The 18,321-nt window shown below is 47.2% G+C and overlaps 2 protein-coding genes across 2 annotated transcripts; one reads left to right on the plus strand and one right to left on the minus strand.

Moving 5' to 3' along the window:
- Positions 1-1,280: 1,280 nt before the first annotated feature.
- On the minus strand, positions 1,281-10,545 carry LOC104320136 (cathepsin E-A). Its single transcript, XM_009922203.2, has 9 exons — positions 10,427-10,545; positions 10,075-10,252; positions 7,799-7,916; positions 7,518-7,636; positions 6,871-7,070; positions 6,093-6,215; positions 5,275-5,419; positions 2,617-2,715; positions 1,281-2,531 (listed from the first exon to the last, which is right to left on the minus strand). The coding sequence occupies exons 1-9, from the start codon at positions 10,480-10,482 to the stop codon at positions 2,352-2,354; spliced, it is 1,218 nt and encodes a 405-aa protein (XP_009920505.2). The 5' UTR covers positions 10,483-10,545; the 3' UTR covers positions 1,281-2,351.
- A 4,369-nt stretch (positions 10,546-14,914) lies between these two features.
- LRRC10 (leucine rich repeat containing 10) lies at positions 14,915-17,406 on the plus strand. The gene has a single exon (XM_069773646.1). It carries the CDS (start codon positions 15,172-15,174, stop codon positions 16,006-16,008), a length of 837 nt encoding a protein of 278 aa, XP_069629747.1. The 5' UTR covers positions 14,915-15,171; the 3' UTR covers positions 16,009-17,406.
- The last annotated feature ends 915 nt before the right edge of the window (positions 17,407-18,321 follow it).

The raw sequence follows: 18,321 nt of genomic DNA on the forward strand, positions 1-18,321 counted from the left end.
TCTTGACTGTACTGGACTGTCAAGAAGCACTTCTGGCAAAGGTTCGACCTACCACACAAGCCAGCTTGATGTCTACCACGAACAGCGAGGCAGACCTACAGAAGTTGGCAAAGCTGGAAAAGATTGAGGAGAGAACAGAGTCAGGATAGACAAATAGGCCGGAACAGCAGCTTGCTCCCATCAAATGGTGTTAAATCTTGAGCAGGATGAGATATATCAGAACAAAGAGAGGGCTGGTCCCTGCACGTGCTGCCTGACTTTCCACATATTTCTAGGATGTGTTCACGCTCTGCACTGGAATTCGTAGAGCTGAGATGTCGGTGCAGGGACCAACCGGGTGTAGGGACATGTCCCACCACCCTTAAAATCCCCCATCATAAATAACAGATCTCTAACTCTGACTGCAAGCTCATGTTTGAGGAATATATACATATTTTAGAAATAATGGACATGTGCCAGAGTGTTAAGTCTGCTGCATAGTAGAGAAAAAAATACCCCACTGCTGTTAAACAGGTGGTAGGGCTTTATAGATGTTTGTTTGTCTTGGTTTACGACCCAACAAATGACATTTTCTAGACAAATATGTTAGCTCATGGTCACTCAGTTTTTTAAAGAGTGATATGGACAAAAGGGAAACAAGTCGAGATCGGCCTGAACACACACGGTAACTTCGTACAGCTCAATCTTGTCCGCAAAAAGAGACGACTGGCAGCGGAGGCCCCGTTGCTAGAGGTTGACAGCCTGGATGCCAAATGTGTAACACAGTGTGGCTGCAAATAGAGAGTCATGAAAGCGTGCGCCGGAGAGAGGGAGTATTTCATACTGGAAGGCAAGATCTGAAATACTGTTTCAGAGCCACCTACACGCAAACCGTCTCGCTTTAGTAATACTTACTGCGCCCTACAACGGAAGCCTTGAAATCTAAAGGGCCGTGATCGTAACGCTGCCAAGGCCACTAATGGACGTTGTGTTTGGTCTGTGCCAGGCACGTCCAGACAGGCGGCAGCAGCAAGTCCCCCGGGACCACCAGCCCCTGCCCCAGCGATGCCGCGGTGGGGCCGGTCTCCAGCTCCCACCTGGGAGGTGCCCGGGGCTGGGGCTGCAGATATTTTTCACCTTTAGGGAGATATAAGCAGCCCCAACACGCCCCATCTCTCCCTTCCAGGCCACAGAACAACCTGAATTTTCAATTGCTGTTGCACCCTCTCCTCCCCTGCTCTCTGGCCTCGCCGCACAGAAACTGCCATAAGAAAACAGAAAATGACACTGAAACAGTGCTAAGCCCAAAGCAGATTTTGCTTGGTTCGGTTTTATTCCCACGTACGGGGGGCAGTGACAGCTTTAGCAATCCAAATACTCTAATGAGTATAATTTAGGTGAATCTTCTTTTGCCAAATCAGCGCGGCGACCTGCGGCTCTTTCTCTGCCGGCGCTGAAGCTGCTGCTGTTGCTGGCAAGAAGCAGCTGAGCAAGCGGCAGCAGATGTTTAGTGCTGGTGGGTCGGTCTCATAACTCACGTGAGGTGGAAGGACGCTGCGGTATCCCTTTGCAGCTCCCTTCGCACGGGGTTGCAGTCTGGGTTTTGTAACGCGAATAGACGCTGCTCCCAGCCGCCCACACGGCCGACGGGCAGAGGTGCCGGATGCTAAAAGCGGCGCCTGACCTAAGACATGGACATTAAACACCAAGACCCAAAAGAGGAAAAAAGTGTCAGGTGAGAATGAACCCAAGGGAGAAAGCAGGTTTGAGAGATGGTGTAAGGAGCAGGGAATTGCGTGCAAGGGACAGTAGTGGAAAGCGTAGTGGTCACACGGGCATCGGTCGAATTCTTCTTTATATAAACTGGTTGGAGCAAGCCCATATAAAGAGAATTTACACGGCACTAAGGAAGCCAGGTTCGACAAATCCCAACCGTGAAAAATAATGAGGAAAAGGAAGTCAGTAGGAAATGAAGTGGAAACTAGCACACGAGAAGAAAAAAGGATACCCAGACCAGACAGGGATTAGTTTCCCCCACTTGTAAGTGCTATCTTGTCAGCCTGGCACTGTTCAGCATTTTTATCCTTCCTGCTCTTTTGCAAATCTGAGTGCTGAGCTGTTTTCACTTCGTCCTGAGAGCTGTGGCGTCCATCAGTTGTTCAGGAAAAGAATTGTTTCTCAGTTGTAAACATACAGAGATTGAACCAAACTATATAATTTGGGACAAGGATCACCCCAAAGCCCTTACAACCTGGAGGGGCACAACACGACTGCATTTAGGTCCAGAGTTTCAGTTTAAGCCTGTCTTCACATATGCGTTGAAGATCATTACATTAACATTTGGGTTAAGGCAGAATAAATGCTATTACAACTCAGTAGTAATCCTTCCTATGAACAGCTTTTGCAAATCCCACTCTGTCATTCCCGCGGTCAAAAATGCAGTAAAAAGCGGACATAAAGACATCTCCTAAAATCCAGAGCGGGCCGGCGCGAGTGGTGATATCGAGAGACTGAAAGCCGCTCATGCAGAAGGTTTGGTCTTCGATAGACTCCTGGAAGGGAAAGCACGTGTCCTTGCGGCCGCCTGCTCCAGCCCCAGCTCGGGGAGCGGGGAACAGGGAGGCCACGGATACGCACCTTCACGATGTATTGCTCCGCTGTCAGCTTGTACTCGTGGTGTCCGATGGTGAAGCTTATGTGAGGCAAGCTGGAGAGTCTTCTGCAGTCTACGAGAAACTGTATGCGGTGCACTGCTTGAGACGGGACCGGTTTGCCTTTTTTTTTTAAGTATTGCCCTTTGAATTCCAGGCTTTTGCGGCAGGTAATAGTGAATTTACTGCAGAGAAGCAGCATCAGGCTGACTTATGGCCCAACACTGCCCTCCGGCTTTCCAGCTCCTGCACTGGGTCAAACCAGCCCAGCAGCCCGGACCACTGCACCAAAGCCCCTATGGACCCAGGGCTGATGAAAACCCTTGCGAGACCCAAAAGGAACGAGGCGAAGGGGCACTCTGACATCCCCCCCGTACAACTCAGAAACAAAACCGAGTGTGTGAGCCCCAGGGAACCCATATTAGCAAGGTCTGCTGAGCAAAAGTCCTCCGATGCCCCCAGCCCACGCAAGGAGGGTCCTATGGCTGCGGCTTCACCCCACTCCCTCCCATAACGTCGTCGTTTTAGGGGAAAAAAGCCAGTGAGGAATACAGCACTTTATGCTTATACTCTGCCCTGCAGTAGAAAGAGCAGAAGGAGGACTAAACTCTGGCATGGTCATTAATTTCCATAAATAATACATTCCCTTACAGTAACACAGAAGATCATTTCCTGGCCTTTCTAGTTATTTCATGAAACAACTGGCGTGTTAAATGGCACTGCAGAATGCTCCAAGCCCCAGAGGGATCTTTGCTGTAAACTGTAGTGTTTAAAGTCATTGTTTTAGAGGCTTCCTAGAAGGAAGAATCTACTTTTTGTTGTTGTTAAATCTGCTTTATGAAAACATAGCTCTAAATCTTGTGTATACTTATCAGGTATCGTACCATTAGAAAAAATAAACCACGGGATACAGAGGACAAGGGTAAAAAAGCCAGTATAATGGTTTGTAGGATACGAGAAGCAAGACGTAATTCATTTACATAGCTAGTATGTCCAGAACAAATTAATCTTTGCTGGAAAGAGATAAAAGTTCTGATAAAATCACTGATGGATGCACCCACTTATACTGGAATAAATTTGAGCCAATATACTCAGCCTGTCTGGGGCTTCTACAAAAACAGTCATAGAAAGTCTTGTTTTCAGGATGCTTTTTTGCAGACTCTGAGATGCTGGCTGAGTGCTCTTACGTCAGCACTGGAGTATATAAACATATACTGCAACGGCCTGTTTCTTGTTTACATTACACTAATATAAATGCATTGGAAATACATATTTTATCTATATCCATTAGTATATACCATTATAAAACCAACTTGTTACTAAAGCGTACTGTTTGACATGTATCTGAAAATTGGAATGAAAACAAAATTTAAGGGTTAATTGAGAAAGAATCAGAGGCCTCAGGAGTTACACAGATGGCACACTCCAGGTCCTCCTCTTACAAAAGGAGGCAGATCAAAGGTCCACTTTGTCTTTGATCCTTGCCCAGTGCAAAGAATTTTCTTCCAAGTGCAGTTTTGTGTCAGGATCAAGACAACTACGACGTTAACAGAGGCCGTACGCGGCAGCTGTACTTGGGGCACTGGAGCTGTGGCGATGCAGTAATTACCCGCGGGAGTCAGCCAAGGGCCAGCAATAAGGGACGGTAAAAATAAACTGCTCTTTCCCTGGAGGCGGGTGGGTCTAGCCGTCTCAGGCTTGTTATCTCAACCCTTTTAGATGTTACGAGGGTTCGGCCGTGCCACGGTGGGAGGATGCGGAGGGCGGCCGAGCCACCCTGCCTGCCCCGTGGGAAAGGCGGTGGGACAGCCTCACCTACCTCGAGCAACCTCGGATCACGCGAGGCGTGGGGAGCTGGGGACTGCAGGTGTGGGCCCAGGGAGAGCGTGAATTGATAAATCGAGGCTGTGCTGGCCTGCTGGAGGAGGCGGAGGTGCTCCTCGGAGGGCAGGCAGGGACGAGGAGGAGCGGTGGGGAGCATCGGCGAAGGGGATGCAGAAGAGAGCAGCAGGGAGGAGAGGGAAACCAGCAAGGAGACAGAGGAATAAGGTTCAGGAGGGAGAAGGAGGGACGGCAAGGTCTGTCCCACACCCCGTGGCTCATCCGGCAGGAGCCAGCGTCGCGAGCATCAGAGCCGAGCATCCCTCCCGGGAGCCCCCAGCACACCACCGTCCGCTCCGCTGCAAGCTGACAGAGGTGCTGTCAGTGGAGCCGTTATCGGGCTGTAATTACGACACCTTTCCCTTTCCATTTGCTGCTGACGGGGCTGGCTGTCAGCGCCAAACCCCTCCTGGCTCGAGCCAGCCGACGGCTTTCGCCAGGGACTTTGAAAGGAAGCGCTCCTCTGATTTTGCAAAAGAAAATTCTCTCTGATGTGGAGATCGATTCCTCAAACTGACACCCCTGTTATTTCCTTACACACCAGCACTGACGAGTACAGGAGAGGGGTGGACATCAGGGATGAGGGCTGGGGCAGATGGGTCAAAACCAGCATGGCTCTGAATCCAGTGCTCTCCTGGAATCCAGGCTTTCCCTGAGACCTTTCTGAACAGTTATTTCAGTTGTTTTCCCACCCTATAAGCTCGTTGCACCAAACACCAGTTTCTCTTCCTCTCTGGCTGTTTTCTGGCTCTATAGTTTTTACCTCTCCAGTATGCGATGGACTTGCCCCAATATACTCCTGTAATCGCCGGATTTGTGAAGAGGGGCCGGTGATAAGAGAAGTGCCCGAGTCAACGATGGCTTCGCAGCCGTGGGAGCAAAATGCCACCCGACCCTGGATCTTTATACTGCAAGTGAAAAACAAAGCATCTTTAAGGAAATGGCATATACACTGTGACTGAAGCAGCATACTATTGCTAGCTAAAGTACCGGAGTACAGACTGAAGTTAAAACTAGCTGCCAAGCTTTGCCAGTCTTAAAAGATAAGAATGTCTTTAGAAGACAAGAAATTAATCAAAGGAAACTGCATGAGGAAGATGTCTTGTCTGTGGACCCACTTTTCTCTCTTGGGCCTCCTACAGCCCTCATCATTTGCCGCCTGCTGATGAATTTGTCTCCACACACAAGGATGTGTCCTCATCCGTTTACACAGCTGGAGGAGGAACGAAGGGACTCTGACTACTTTGACCAAGGTTAATGGGAAGGATGAGAGCAGGACCCGGAGCTGGATTCAGTTCCTGGGTGCCTTAACCTCTTAACTGAATAGTGGTCAGCTTGACCACTGGTGTATCATATCAAAACATATTAACATGCTCCCCCAGAAACCAGCTACCCATGTCACAGCAGATTTAGAGAGCTAATAAACCCCGGTCTCATCCTGGTGAACCCTGACTTTGAGAGGCACAAGGGTAAAACACTGCAGCTGAGTCCTCCTGCATCTGTATCACCAGGTGTTTCTGTCTCTGCAGGTTTTACCCGGGGAGGTAAATTCCACCAGGTATTTCATACATACATACATACTTGTTCAGGTGTATTTGCCAGTAGCTTTTCTCGGTGACCGGGACCCAGTGGATTGAACCTTTGTAGAGAGAATCGTCTATCCCCCCCAGAATCAACTCACCACCATTCTCAGTGTCATCTCCTCTGAAAGCAGAAGACAGGTTAACACAGACACGGGAGTGTGCCAGCATGCACCCATGAGATTACACTTAAAAAGCAAAAGACAAACCACAGCCCTTTCTAAATTCAGATATGGATGGCTGAAAGGGATTATTTCTAAATTATAACTGCATATGTCCCAGCTCAGAGCCTCCAAGCAACCTCTGAGAAGACTTACTGTAGGCTGCCAAGGGCTAAGATAGGCATCAGGAGCAGGTTAAGCCAGTTGCTACTCTCACCTCAGAATAAACACTGGATAAATTGGTGGAGTTACAGCTAGGTCCAGATTAGGGAACAACATGTGGTTACTTGGGTGTAGCATGGCATTTCTGTTCATCTCCATGGGCCAGAAGGAAACCTCTGGCACCTCAGACATGGTGAGTCTGAGCTGGGAGCTTTTCTTTTGTTTATGACCAGCTCCAACAAGAATAACACCCTGTCCAAAAATTCATGGTCCTCCCCATAACAATTTTTCCTTTTCACTCCATATTTTTCAGTGTCAAATTGAAAAAAAAAAAAAAACCCACCAAAAAGCAAGAAATGGGGGAAATTATAGAGTTAAAGCTTTATACATAGTTGTCTCTACCAACAATTAAAATAAATTTACTTCTTTTTTGGCAGTGTCACTTTAAAGACTGACCTTTTCAGATAGAAAGAGAAGACCGGCTCCTCTACCAGCTGCTGGTTCATGATGCTGTCAAACACGGGCAGAGCATTGCCCACTGCTAAGGAGGGGTAGCCCAAGCCCAGCACACCATCAAAGTGGGCAAGGGCAAAGGTTATTCCCGGCTCAAACACCGACTCGCCAAAGTCCTGTCCCTTGATGGAGATGTTACTTATCTGTTTGGTACCAAAAAAAACCCACAATTGAAAGCAAAGACACCATCAATTACAAGAAATTAGCCATGTTTCAGATCCGTATCAACGGATTCATTCAGTTTATAAAGCCTGGATATCTTTGTGCGACTTGCATTGAACGTAGCAGCTGCCCATTTGGTGGGTAGGCTGCACCGATTCCCTTTAATACCTTAATTCTGTGGACGTTTCTTCATAAACCCGGGACGGGACCCAAGGAGAGAAGCAGAAATGCAAAATAAAACCTTAAGGATTTGTCTGGGTAGCCCAAAGCCAGAGCAGCACCCACACTTCTCAATATCTGGCTTGGTAAGACCTCACCCTGCCCTTGCCTAAGCCAGGCAAGGTTTTCCAGGGCAAGGCCAGTATCTAAACTCCCCTGAAAACCTGGCTGAACTGGAGCCGGACCCCCCTTTTTAGGTGGACGCTCACCTGCAGCGTGTCTTTGCCAGCAATGCCCAGAAGCTGTCCCGTGCCGTACTGCAAGGAGAAGGCTTCCCCTCCGTGCTCGTACGAATCCGACAGAAAGGACTTAAATTTCTGGTGCACCCCTACACAAAACAAACGACACCTGCGCACCGAGGGGAGGTCTCGGCCTCGCGCCCCCTCCTCGATGCACAACCGGCCGAGATGCAGGCGAGCCCCTTGGGAAAGGAGAGGTGGCCAAGGTACCCGAAGGCACGAGGAGCATAAGGGAGGGTAACGGTTCTTACTGCATGCTTCGCTGATGCAATAAGCGGAAGGGACCCAAAAATTGGAGGAGCCGGTGTCAAAGACGACGGTGAACCGCTGGGGCGGCGTGCCGACGCTCACAACTCCGTAGTACTGTGCCTGGGGGAGGAACAACCCGGTCAGCCCCGGGCTGCCTCCCGGTCAGCTATTCCTAAGGAAAAAGCAGACTTGGGAGCATCCCGCAAGGCTTTCTCAGGGGATTTGGTGCAATTTCATTTAAACGTAAATGCACATCACAGGGAAGTGCGTCTGGCTCCACGAGTGGCTGCGGGCAGCTGATTTCACTCCAGCTGCGTGTGTAACAGCACGGCATTTTTAAAGCCTTTTAAGCAAACATGCAGTTGGGTTCCCCGTGAAGTCAACAAGCCCTCTTGCACCAGCTTCAGCGGTGGCAAGGTCAACCCCAAGAATAAGCTCTCGCACCACCACGCAGGCTTTCAGGCAGCTCCCTACTGATGTCAGTAAGAAATCAGTGATGCAAAGAGAGCACGACCCGCCTCCGCCGGCCTCAGAGGGCTCCGACCGGTGGCACAAATGCTGTCATATGTGGCTGGGCTTTTTCCTTCATAATTAGCAGCTATTAGCAAGTCAAAAAATGAATTCGGTTGCACAGACTGTATCTGATGTACTGAACAAAGTTCATCCAGAGGATAAAGAAACCGCTGACCATCATCCCTGGATACCAACAGAGGCCGGAGATAATCTGTGAACACGGGAATGCTGGAGTGAAGAGCTTATCCACATCCCGAATGCAAGTGTCTAAGTGCCCCTATCTGGCCCTGGAAGAGCACTTCAGCATTAAGAGACCTATTTTTAGGAAGAGGCATTTCTGGAATTCAAATGCAGATAGAAAAGCAATAGCCAGTGCCAAGCCTTTTGTAGCAATACAAATACTTGAATATGCATCTTCAAGTGCATACTTGTTAATACACTGAATATAGTTTTTGACCCCGGAGTTTAAGGTCTGAATGAGATAATCATGAAAAGGCAAGCAAGCATGCCATTTAAGAGAATATCCAGCTATTCAGCAGGATTTTATTCCTTCCTGTATTAAACAAACCTTTATCGATTAATCTGTGAAGTGAGGCAGCTCAAAGACATATTCATCCAAAAAAAAACCCCAGGAAAACCACACACACACTGCACTGAAACCTCCACAAAACTGTTCCTGGTGCTAGCTGGATGTACTGGGGAAGTGAGTTTTCTTTTGTCATTTTGAGATTTATCCCTCTTTGACAGCTTTAAAGCAGGCCAAAATGTTTCAGTCTCCTTTGTTCTTCACACACATCTCTAGCTCATCTTGACATATTTCTTTATGCCCTCAAGTGTCAGGAAGTTCTTGCTGAATTAATTTGGCTTTCCCTTTCCTTCCCTGTTCAGATGCAGCCTCCACAACATTTCTAGAATTTAGCTTTCCTTTAGATAAGCATAACAGAAGAACCAATCAAAACAGAAAACAGAGACCATCCAAATGGACAAAATGAAAGGAAGGACAGTTTACAAAATGGTTGACCTGCTGACTTGCCTGTCTGAGATCCAATGAAACTCATATTTTTCCTTTTTCAGTTTAGTTGGTAAATTCAGCCAGGTTAGTGTGAGACCCAGGTCAGTCTCCAATATTTAATACACATTAAGCTCAGGAGGTAAAAGCAGAAAAATAAAAACTCTACTCTGGTCTTTGTTATCACTGATTTATAACTCCATGTGATCAGATATGGGGGATTTTTTATAACATGCAAACATGCAAGTTTCTGATAAACAGAATACAGCTGTCACGATTTAACCCCAGCCAGCAGCTAAGCACTGCACAGCTGCTTGCTACTATACCAGCTACTAGGAAGAAAATTAACTCTATCCCAGCCAAAACGAGGACAATATCTAAATGAAGTAATCAGATTCGGCTTCTAAAAACCCAATCCTGAGCCAAGACTGATACTGGCAAACCTTCCACATTTGTTTGGAGACCTACCAAGTCCAATACAGGTCTATACAAAAATAAAACTTGTCACAGGACTATCACTGCTGGACTACATCAGCTTTCTACCCAGGTCCCATGCTAACGTAGATCTATATGTGCTTTATTTTGCAGACTGGTAAACTAATTTTTTTATGATCAAATATTTACAGCGCAGAGCAACGAGCCATCTCAAGCCCTATAATTTCATTGAGAGACTAGACCTGAAATGCGCTGGCGAAAATAATCTGCCTTCAAGAGAACAACGAGTCCTTATGATTGCATTACCAAAACTGTACTTACATTCATGTAATCATACAGCCTTTCTGAAGTGGTTCCTGCTGATAAAGCAATATCTGCAGGGAAACAATGCAGGTACCTCCTGGCAAAAACGTCAGGGTGGTGATTCCTCCAAAATTCCTCTAATTCTCCCTTTTCCTTCAGCTGTTTCTTGATAGATTTGAATCTAATGAGGGGGATTCTACGCAAATAAAATAAACACACAAAAAATTAACTGTTTGTCCTTTCTAGAGCTCTCATATACTCTTTCTTCTTTTAAATGTGTTTCTTTCTTGAGACCCCAGGTAGCAAGAAGCACGGGTCACCCTGGGAAGCCAGCTGAGACGCGCCAGCGATGCTGGGTGTGTTTTCTTACCGTTCCACGGCCACGGTGAACGGGATGTAAACCACAGCCAACAGTATCACCCTCATGGCTCCAAGCAGTTCGGAGTCTAATGACACTCATGTACTCAGAAGTCCCTTTTTTATACCTCGTTGTCAGCAGAGGGCTGTTCGCCAGGTCAATCAATCACAGGAGGTCAGCGCTTTGGCAGAAAACCGATTAATTTGCTCTCAGAGTAACCACTGGATTGTGCAAATAGCGGTGTCCAGCCGAGCTACTAAGGCACAGATAACCAGGGCGCAGGCTAGACCAAAGAGACATTTTACTAACAATCCTTAATGTCATTTACAGAAATATAATACATGGGGTGAGCTTGGCTCCTGTTAGCACAGGAAAGAGGGGGTGGTCCAAGGGCTTGCCTGGTTCGCTCCGAGTAAACTGCTTTTCAAACTCACTTTAGTGACAAGTGGCCCAGAGGTGTCCAACGCAGAGAAAGAGGACATAATATATAACCATTTCCCTTTTATATGGAGACATTTCAGCAGGGCTGAGCAGACAAGACATTTGATAAGGTTGTGACAAGTCATCTCCTAACAACTGAAGTTTAATTCCCTATTTATGGGAGACCTCTGGTCTAAACATAAGTGTGACTGCCACCCCAAAAAATGGCTCTTAAAAGTAAAAGAAAAAGATGACAGGCTGCAACGTACAGTAATAAACAGCCAGTGGTTTTGTACACATTTCAGCAAGACGTGTGGAAGCGCTCGCTTGGATTTATTTTCCTGCAAGTTTTCTGAGGTTAGTGGTTCCCACCCCTGCCTGACACTTAGGTGCAAGTCAAGCCGGCAGAAAAATAATGGTGTCAGAAAGAGACTCTGATCTGACAGAGAGCAACCCCAAAGCCATTAGCTGCCTGGGAGGAATCTCAGCACCAAGGCTGCAATTTACTTACGAGACTTTTTGAATCTTTGCACGAGGAAATGCGGTGAGCAATTACATACTGCAGCCTAGCATACATTAAAGCTAAATTTGAATAATCAGCCATTTTTGTTCAAAAGTCTACGCTGCAAAAAGAGCAATGACAACTTTTCCCCTGCAATACACCACTTATTTAAAATAAACCGCACACCACATGAAGGTGACCTGGAACTACGTAACCCCCCCAAAAGAGAGCAGATGTGTGAGAGTGCATAACAGAGACTGAACGTCAAGAACATGGAGGAGGCAGGAGTCATCATCCGCTCCAGCAACAATATTCGAGTCAAGAAAAACAGCAGAAAAAAACGAACACACAGCGTCTGAGAGCGAAGAAGGGGTATAAATGCCTGCCATGGACTTTAAATAAATGTAAAGCAAATTATTATCAGCATATACTAAAGAAATTCTTAAAAATTGTTCTTTTAAGTCTCTTCCCTTGCTATGTCAGGCTGATTGAGGAGGGGCATGAGGGTCTTAAAATCAACAAATTTAGAGCTCTATTCATTAGTCCCCTGGATTTTGAAATACATGTTTTGCTTTTTCAAACTTACCTCCAAAATTGTGAAGGCTACACAAATTTGGCAAAGGCTGAGCCTGGTGTCATCACACAGCTCTCTGCAGAGCCTTGGAACTGAAAAAGCCCCAGCATCGCTATTCTAATATTTTGTTTCAAAAAAACAATAAAAATCTCCAAAATGTAACTTTTATATTGATTTCCATTTTATTGTGTTTTTTTTTTTTTTTAATTATCTAGCTCTGAGCAGTGTTCCCCGTTTCTTCTGGACTCAGAGGTTTTACGCAAATTCTCAACAAACAACCACGTTTTCTGTCCCGCAGCCGTCCCAGCCACCGAGCTGCGGGAGCCGGGTGCTGGAAGTGAGACGGGTCAGCAATAGATGCAGTTGTTTGTGAACTTTCAGAAAGCAAAGGCATCCCTCAAGGAGCCCACACGCGCCACCCGACACGCTGCAGAGCAGATGTCGTGCCCTCTGGTAGGGCATCGTCGCTTTGACAAGAGCAAGACAATATCTGTGCTGAGCGCCTTTATCACTTGAACTTTTCCTCAAATGCCACAAATGCTTCTGGGAAGTCATTAATGTTCAGGCTGGAGGGCATCGGGATAACTTTGAAGACATGAAGCGGCTTTCAAAACACCGCCCCGGGTCCACTGAGGGGACTGCCTTTGCCTTAGAGCCTCCACTGAGTCGCTGATTCTCAGAAAGATCAAGATTGTTCATTTTATTGCAAATGTAGCTCTTTTTATTATCCCACCACACAAAGGTTATTTTTTCCCAAATACACTGATCTCACAGCGTGTTCCAGGCAGACATTCATTTAGCCAACAGAGGTACAAAATGCAGCAACAAAAGGTCATCGTGACTTTTTTCGATAAGCTGGAATAATGATTAAACTACAATGCAGAGGATCCCTAAGAAATAGTTGTCTGCAGCTTAAAAGTTTCATTACATAGAAATAATTTAAGTAGAAAAAATATACATATCTGTGTCTACAGATGTAAGGTCTATTGCAAAATTATTTCTCTCCGTATGGTTTATTAAGAAAAACATGCCTAAACTATATTAGTTTATACTCTTACCTAGGCTTTTATGTTGTTCTGATCAGCAGGATATCTGAACAGATTTGTCTAAGGGACATGTCTTTGCCATGGACGTAAATTCATTATTGTTTATGCCAAATGCATTTGTTTTTCCACACCTGTAGCCTACAGTGCCTTAACGGGGCAGGGAGCCTTGCTTTTCCAAGATGCCACAGCTGCTTAGAAACAGAAACAAATACAAACACCTGCTGAGGGCTATAGGAATAATTTCTTAAAAGTCAGATCACATTCCAGGGTAACTGCTTGGAGAAGGATGCCCTGTGAAATCCAGGAATGACACATTCCCCACAGTGGCCCTCTGACAGGACACGTAGTGTTAAAGCAGTAAAGTGGAAACTCCGAGATGCTCGCCCAGTGCGAACCAGCTCTTGCTGCTGGGATGCTACGCCCAGCACGTCCCCTCTTCTGTCACCAGAGAGAGTATTTTCAGCACCTCTCTTCCACAGCACGGCCACGGATGACTGCGACGTATCTTTGTTCTCCAGGCTTGACACTCTGCCCAGCTTCTCCATCCAAAACTTGTTTCAGGGCACTCAGGTCGCGGCACTTGCTGTTCTCCATCCTGCTGCGATACTGGTTCCCAGATGCCCTCTCTGTTGTTCTCCTTCCCTGGGAAACCCTCTATACTTTTCATAGCATCACTGCTGCATGGCACAGCCACTTGCAGGGAAAAGGCTAGTAAACATCCTATAGCTGATACACAATTGATAGCTAAGAGCTGCTTTACGTTTGAAAGCAAGCGATGGTAGAGAGCTCTCTAATACCAGATTTGACCAGAGATCCAGGGGCCACCTTAACTGCTCGATACTGCCTTTTTCTCAATCTTCTGTTTGCTCTGCCTTTTGTTTTCCCAAGAATACGTGGCTCTCGGCAATCACGTATTTTGGTTGTGTAGCACCTAATGCCCCGAAACCGACTGCAGATTGTCTGAAGAAAGTATCCTCCCTAAATTATGGTAAGTGTGGAAAATGACAGCAGTGACCTGTAGATACCAAAGTAGAGAGCCAGCTGCCAGAGAGGCTATTTCACCTTAAAACACTCTCCCAGCTTTCACACCCAAAGATCAAGGTAGAGCCATGGCCAGCACACAGGTAGGACAATCTCCAAAAAAACTTAAAACAGCAGCAAGAAGTCGAAGTACGCAGAGGTGCCTACACATGGGAAGGCTTCTCCTAGAAATGAGGCACTCCTGACCTCAATAGCAAGGGACCTTGCTGAGAGGAGGAGGGGAACAGTTTATACTGTCACATCTAAATAGTCATAATTTTTAACATCGTATTTATCTCACTCATAACAAGTGAGAATCTTAATGGAATTAAATCCGTGGCAGTTTCTTGACAGGTTTTGGTACAGACATGGGAACTGCAGTAGCACGGCTGGAAGGCGGCTGGAGAACAGCCGTGGCAGGTTGTGATAGTGAGCATATTAAATGGGGATCCAGACAAGCAGCAAAACATAATGTAATGAAAAAGGCCCTACACAGTCAAGAGTGCCAGAGGCTATAGTAAACACCATTAAATTAGAAACATAAATAGTAGAACAGCTCAAGATAGCAGTTTGCCAAGTATTTGTGTTAAAGCTTTAAGATAAGTACTGGGTGGCAAGTTACACTCTGAAATTATGTATTTGGCACGTTGCAAAGTAAATCCCTAAAAGTGCCACTTGTCTGGAAAGTCAGTCAAGTCTTGACAGGTATTTTAAACAACAATTCAATTACAACCGACGTTTCCGATGAAAGTTTCATGAAAGCTAAACATCGGAGTTTAAAACTTTGGTTTTCTGCAGTGTTTACTTTCCCAAGCGAATCCCCGCAGCCAGCACAGCTGGAGCAAGAGGTGAGGGGCTGGAGCATCGGGGCGATGGTTTGGGGCAAAATCAGAGAACATTTACAGTGTGCGGGAAGAGGCAAGAAGGAATGTTTTCGGGGAGGGCCAAGTGGGACTGTGGGCGAGAGAAGGAGACCTGCACTCTGGGTCGTCCTGTCCGTAATCCCCGTCACCAAACACTCACTCGGTTATCAGAAACATTTCAGAGCCCTTGAGATTAATGGCTGGTGCCATGTAAACAGAGCCTTATATTGGGAAGACAGAGTTACCGGCAGGCCAGTGCACAGCAGGAGAAGACCAAGGCGGGCCCCTGTCCCTTGCAGTCCTGGCGATCCCCGGACAAAGAAAGTCCCAGGATGGGCAACAGTCTGAAAGCCATAGTTGCTTTTGTGCCCTCCAACGAGTGCCAGAAGTACCTCCTGGAAGACCTAGAAGAGATGCCAGTGGATAAAACGGTGGATCTGAGCAGCAGGCAGCTGAGGCGGCTGCCTCTGCACATTTGCTCTTTTCGGGAACTGGTCAAGCTGTACCTGAGCGACAACAACCTGAACCATCTGCCCCCCGAGCTGGAGCAGCTGCAAAACCTGCAGATCCTGGCGCTGGACTTCAACAACTTCAAAGCGCTGCCCCTGGTCGTGTGCACCCTGAAGCAGCTCTGCATCCTCTACCTGGGCAATAACAAGCTCTGCAGCCTGCCCCTCGAGCTCCGGCTCCTGCAGAACCTCAAGACCCTCTGGATCGAGTCCAACTGCCTGCAGCGCCTGCCCGAGGTGGTGTGCGAGCTCAGCCTGCTCAAGACCCTGCACGCTGGCTCCAACGCGCTGCGCACGCTCCCTGCCCAGCTGCGGTGCCTGCAGGAGCTGCGCACCATCTGGCTGTCGGGCAACCTGCTGTCCGAGTTCCCCCCCGTCCTGCTGGACATGCCTTTTCTGGAGGTGATCGACGTGGATCGTAATTCCATCCGGTTCTTTCCCAGCCTGGCTCACCTCCCCGGCCTGAAGCTGGTGATCTACGATCACAACCCCTGCAGGAATGCACCCAAAGTGGCCAAAGGGGTGCGCAGGGTGGGGAGGTGGTCTGAGGAGACCCCCGAACCCCGCAAGCGGTCCGGGGCAGTGATAGAAATCACGCTCGATGAGAAACCGTCGCCACCTCTTGCCTCCAAGCCTGAGCCAGAAGCCGAGCCCTGCTGATGCTCAGCTGCCCGCTCAGGCAACACTCACCCCACCACCCAACCTCTACTTCTCCCTTCCTTGCTGGTGTCCAGGGAGCACCACATCGCCTGGCTAGTCTTCAGGAGTAGGTGCACCAGCTTAGAGCTAGGAGACGGCGAAATTCTTGTGTACAGACACCCCCTTTTGCACAGCAGCCAACACTCTCTCTAGAGGAAAGACTTCTTCCCTTTCCCTCTCCTCCCATGCGAGGACGACTCACAGTTCACAGCAGAGATGAAGACACAGTTAAGACGTTTTCCGTGGGTGGATTGTACAGAGCACGTACGGACTCGCTGCTCTTCACTCATGGTCTCTCCCTTCTCCCTTCCACCTTGCTGAGGTGTCCAAGCTCAGCTGGAAGCCGCTGTTCAAGGTGATCGCTGCTGAGAGTCACAGCTCTAAAGTAACTCACAGCATTTGTCTCAAATGACTTCTCCGAAACGCAGCAACAGCATGAAGTTTCCCCTGCCTGCTGAGTGGGAAGGGGTAGCAGAACCCCGGGTGCGCTATCAAGGAAACAGTGCGTACATACCAAGGAGCTCTCCTCTTACCGCTGCTGCCTTCCTCCTGGACAATTCGTGACCACTCTTGTTTTGTTATTGCCAAGCACCATTTTAAATGATGGTGAGGAAGGCTAGAGGCTTTGCTGCTAGCTTTGATGTGAGCGACAACGCTGCCTGTAAGGGCAGCTGTACACGCCAAGTTTTCATGCAGTAGCAAAGAAGAAAATCAAAGCCTGTCTAAAAGGGAAAAACCACGAAATTTGCAAAGGTAAGCCTGCATGAATAAAACCCAGGGCTGGGAGCCTCCTGCTGCAGGCTTGCACAGAATTTGAAGCCGAGGCAAACTTTACTCAGTTGACTTCAGCTGGGTGTTTCTCCAGCTTGCAACTCGGACTGGTTCAGATCCCCTTCAAAACGCACTGAACTCTTTTCATAAAGTATGTTTTGCTTTATAATTGTATAACACAGAAATCTGGCTCAAAATGACAGTTTTAGCTTTTGATTCCATAGCACAGATCGTTGAGTTTGGTAAAAGACAGCTTTTTTTAAAAAGGGTGGGGAGCCCTTGGTGGTGCAGAACAGCCACTTCCCTCTCTGCCTCACTTGTCAAGTGGAACTGTCTCACCAGCGCAGCCTGCAGAAGTGCCAGTTGACTTCCCAGAAAAGGTTTGATTCAATGCCAGTTCGTGACTGCTTAGTGTCATTTACATGCTTGAAAAATTATCTGGAAATACATAGACTCTGCTAGCACTTGCTGTCTTGTTACATGAAGTCTGAATTTGGATCTGGCTGGCACCCATGTAGCGTCCTTACTAGTCATTAAATAAAGTATACTAGCATCTTGCTGAGTTAAATCATCCTGCTTTGGAATTAACTGAATTCTCTTTCCAAATTCTTTGTCAAACCTTGTTTCAACAAACTATTTCTTCCTACAGAAGAAAATTATTCAGCAGGACAAGAGTTCAGGGTTTTTTTTAACATCCAAGTTCAATGTTTTATTTCCTATGGAACTGACCTGGTACTTTATTTACTTGAGGGGGTGGGGAAGAAGGTGCTTTCACCTGCTTGCCAATGGTTTGGATTTAACACAGCACTCTTTACACAGCATTGTCACTTTTGGAGATCTGAAGAGTCTGCTTGGAGAGTTTGGAGGAGTGCTCTGTAAGCAGATTCTCTTCATTTCAGGAAACCTAAGGGAGAAAAACATTTGCACAGATACTTTCTTGATTTCACATTAATCTTCCTGCTTTGGCAGACTTCCCCCGGTGTTTGCCAAGGTGCTGCATTATACTTGCAAGGGCCCAAAGGGTCACAACACCCAGCTGGCACCTCTCTTCAGGCTCCCACAGAGACAGTGCCTCCGCTTGTCTCTGCTTACAGTCATCAAGAATCTGCATGAAGACTGCTGCAGGCATCACAGACTTCCTTACGACCTGAGCATAAAGAAACTGGTCCAATTAAGATGTTGCCTTTGCAGCAACTACTGGAATAGGAAAGAGAATATAAAGATAGGCTACAACAGACATGAAAGGGGGGAAAAAAGAAATAAAGGGAACACGATGCAGCCTGGCACATTTTCCACTAACTGCCCTCTATTATAAGTGTTTGTAAAGTCAGCCCGAGTCCAGTCCTTTACAGCCAAACACACAGACTGTTTGGTCCAGGATGTTGGTATCTCTCCCAAACTGCGCCTTCCTCTCAACTCCCCTCAGCAGAACTCCTATCTACATAAAATTTGTGGTGTAAAAAGCTGTATAAAGTCCCTTCAGTGGTAGTTCTAGGCACTGAC

This window comes from Haliaeetus albicilla, chromosome 28, assembly GCF_947461875.1.
Source record: "Haliaeetus albicilla chromosome 28, bHalAlb1.1, whole genome shotgun sequence".
Classification (NCBI taxonomy): Eukaryota; Metazoa; Chordata; class Aves; order Accipitriformes; family Accipitridae; genus Haliaeetus; species Haliaeetus albicilla.

Coding starts and splice junctions, on each gene's coding strand:
- LRRC10 (XM_069773646.1), top strand. CDS start 15,172: ATGGGCAACAGTCTGAAAGCCATAGTTGCTTTTGTGCCCTCCAACGAG.
- LOC104320136 (XM_009922203.2), bottom strand. CDS start 10,482: ATGAGGGTGATACTGTTGGCTGTGGTTTACATCCCGTTCACCGTGGCC. Junction 7,917..10,074: donor GGCTGTATGATTACATGAAT/GTAAGTACAGTT, acceptor TTCCTCCCCCAG/GCACAGTACTACGGAGTTGT. Junction 6,216..6,870: donor TTCTCTTTCTATCTGAAAAG/GTCAGTCTTTAA, acceptor TTCTGCTTTCAG/AGGAGATGACACTGAGAATG.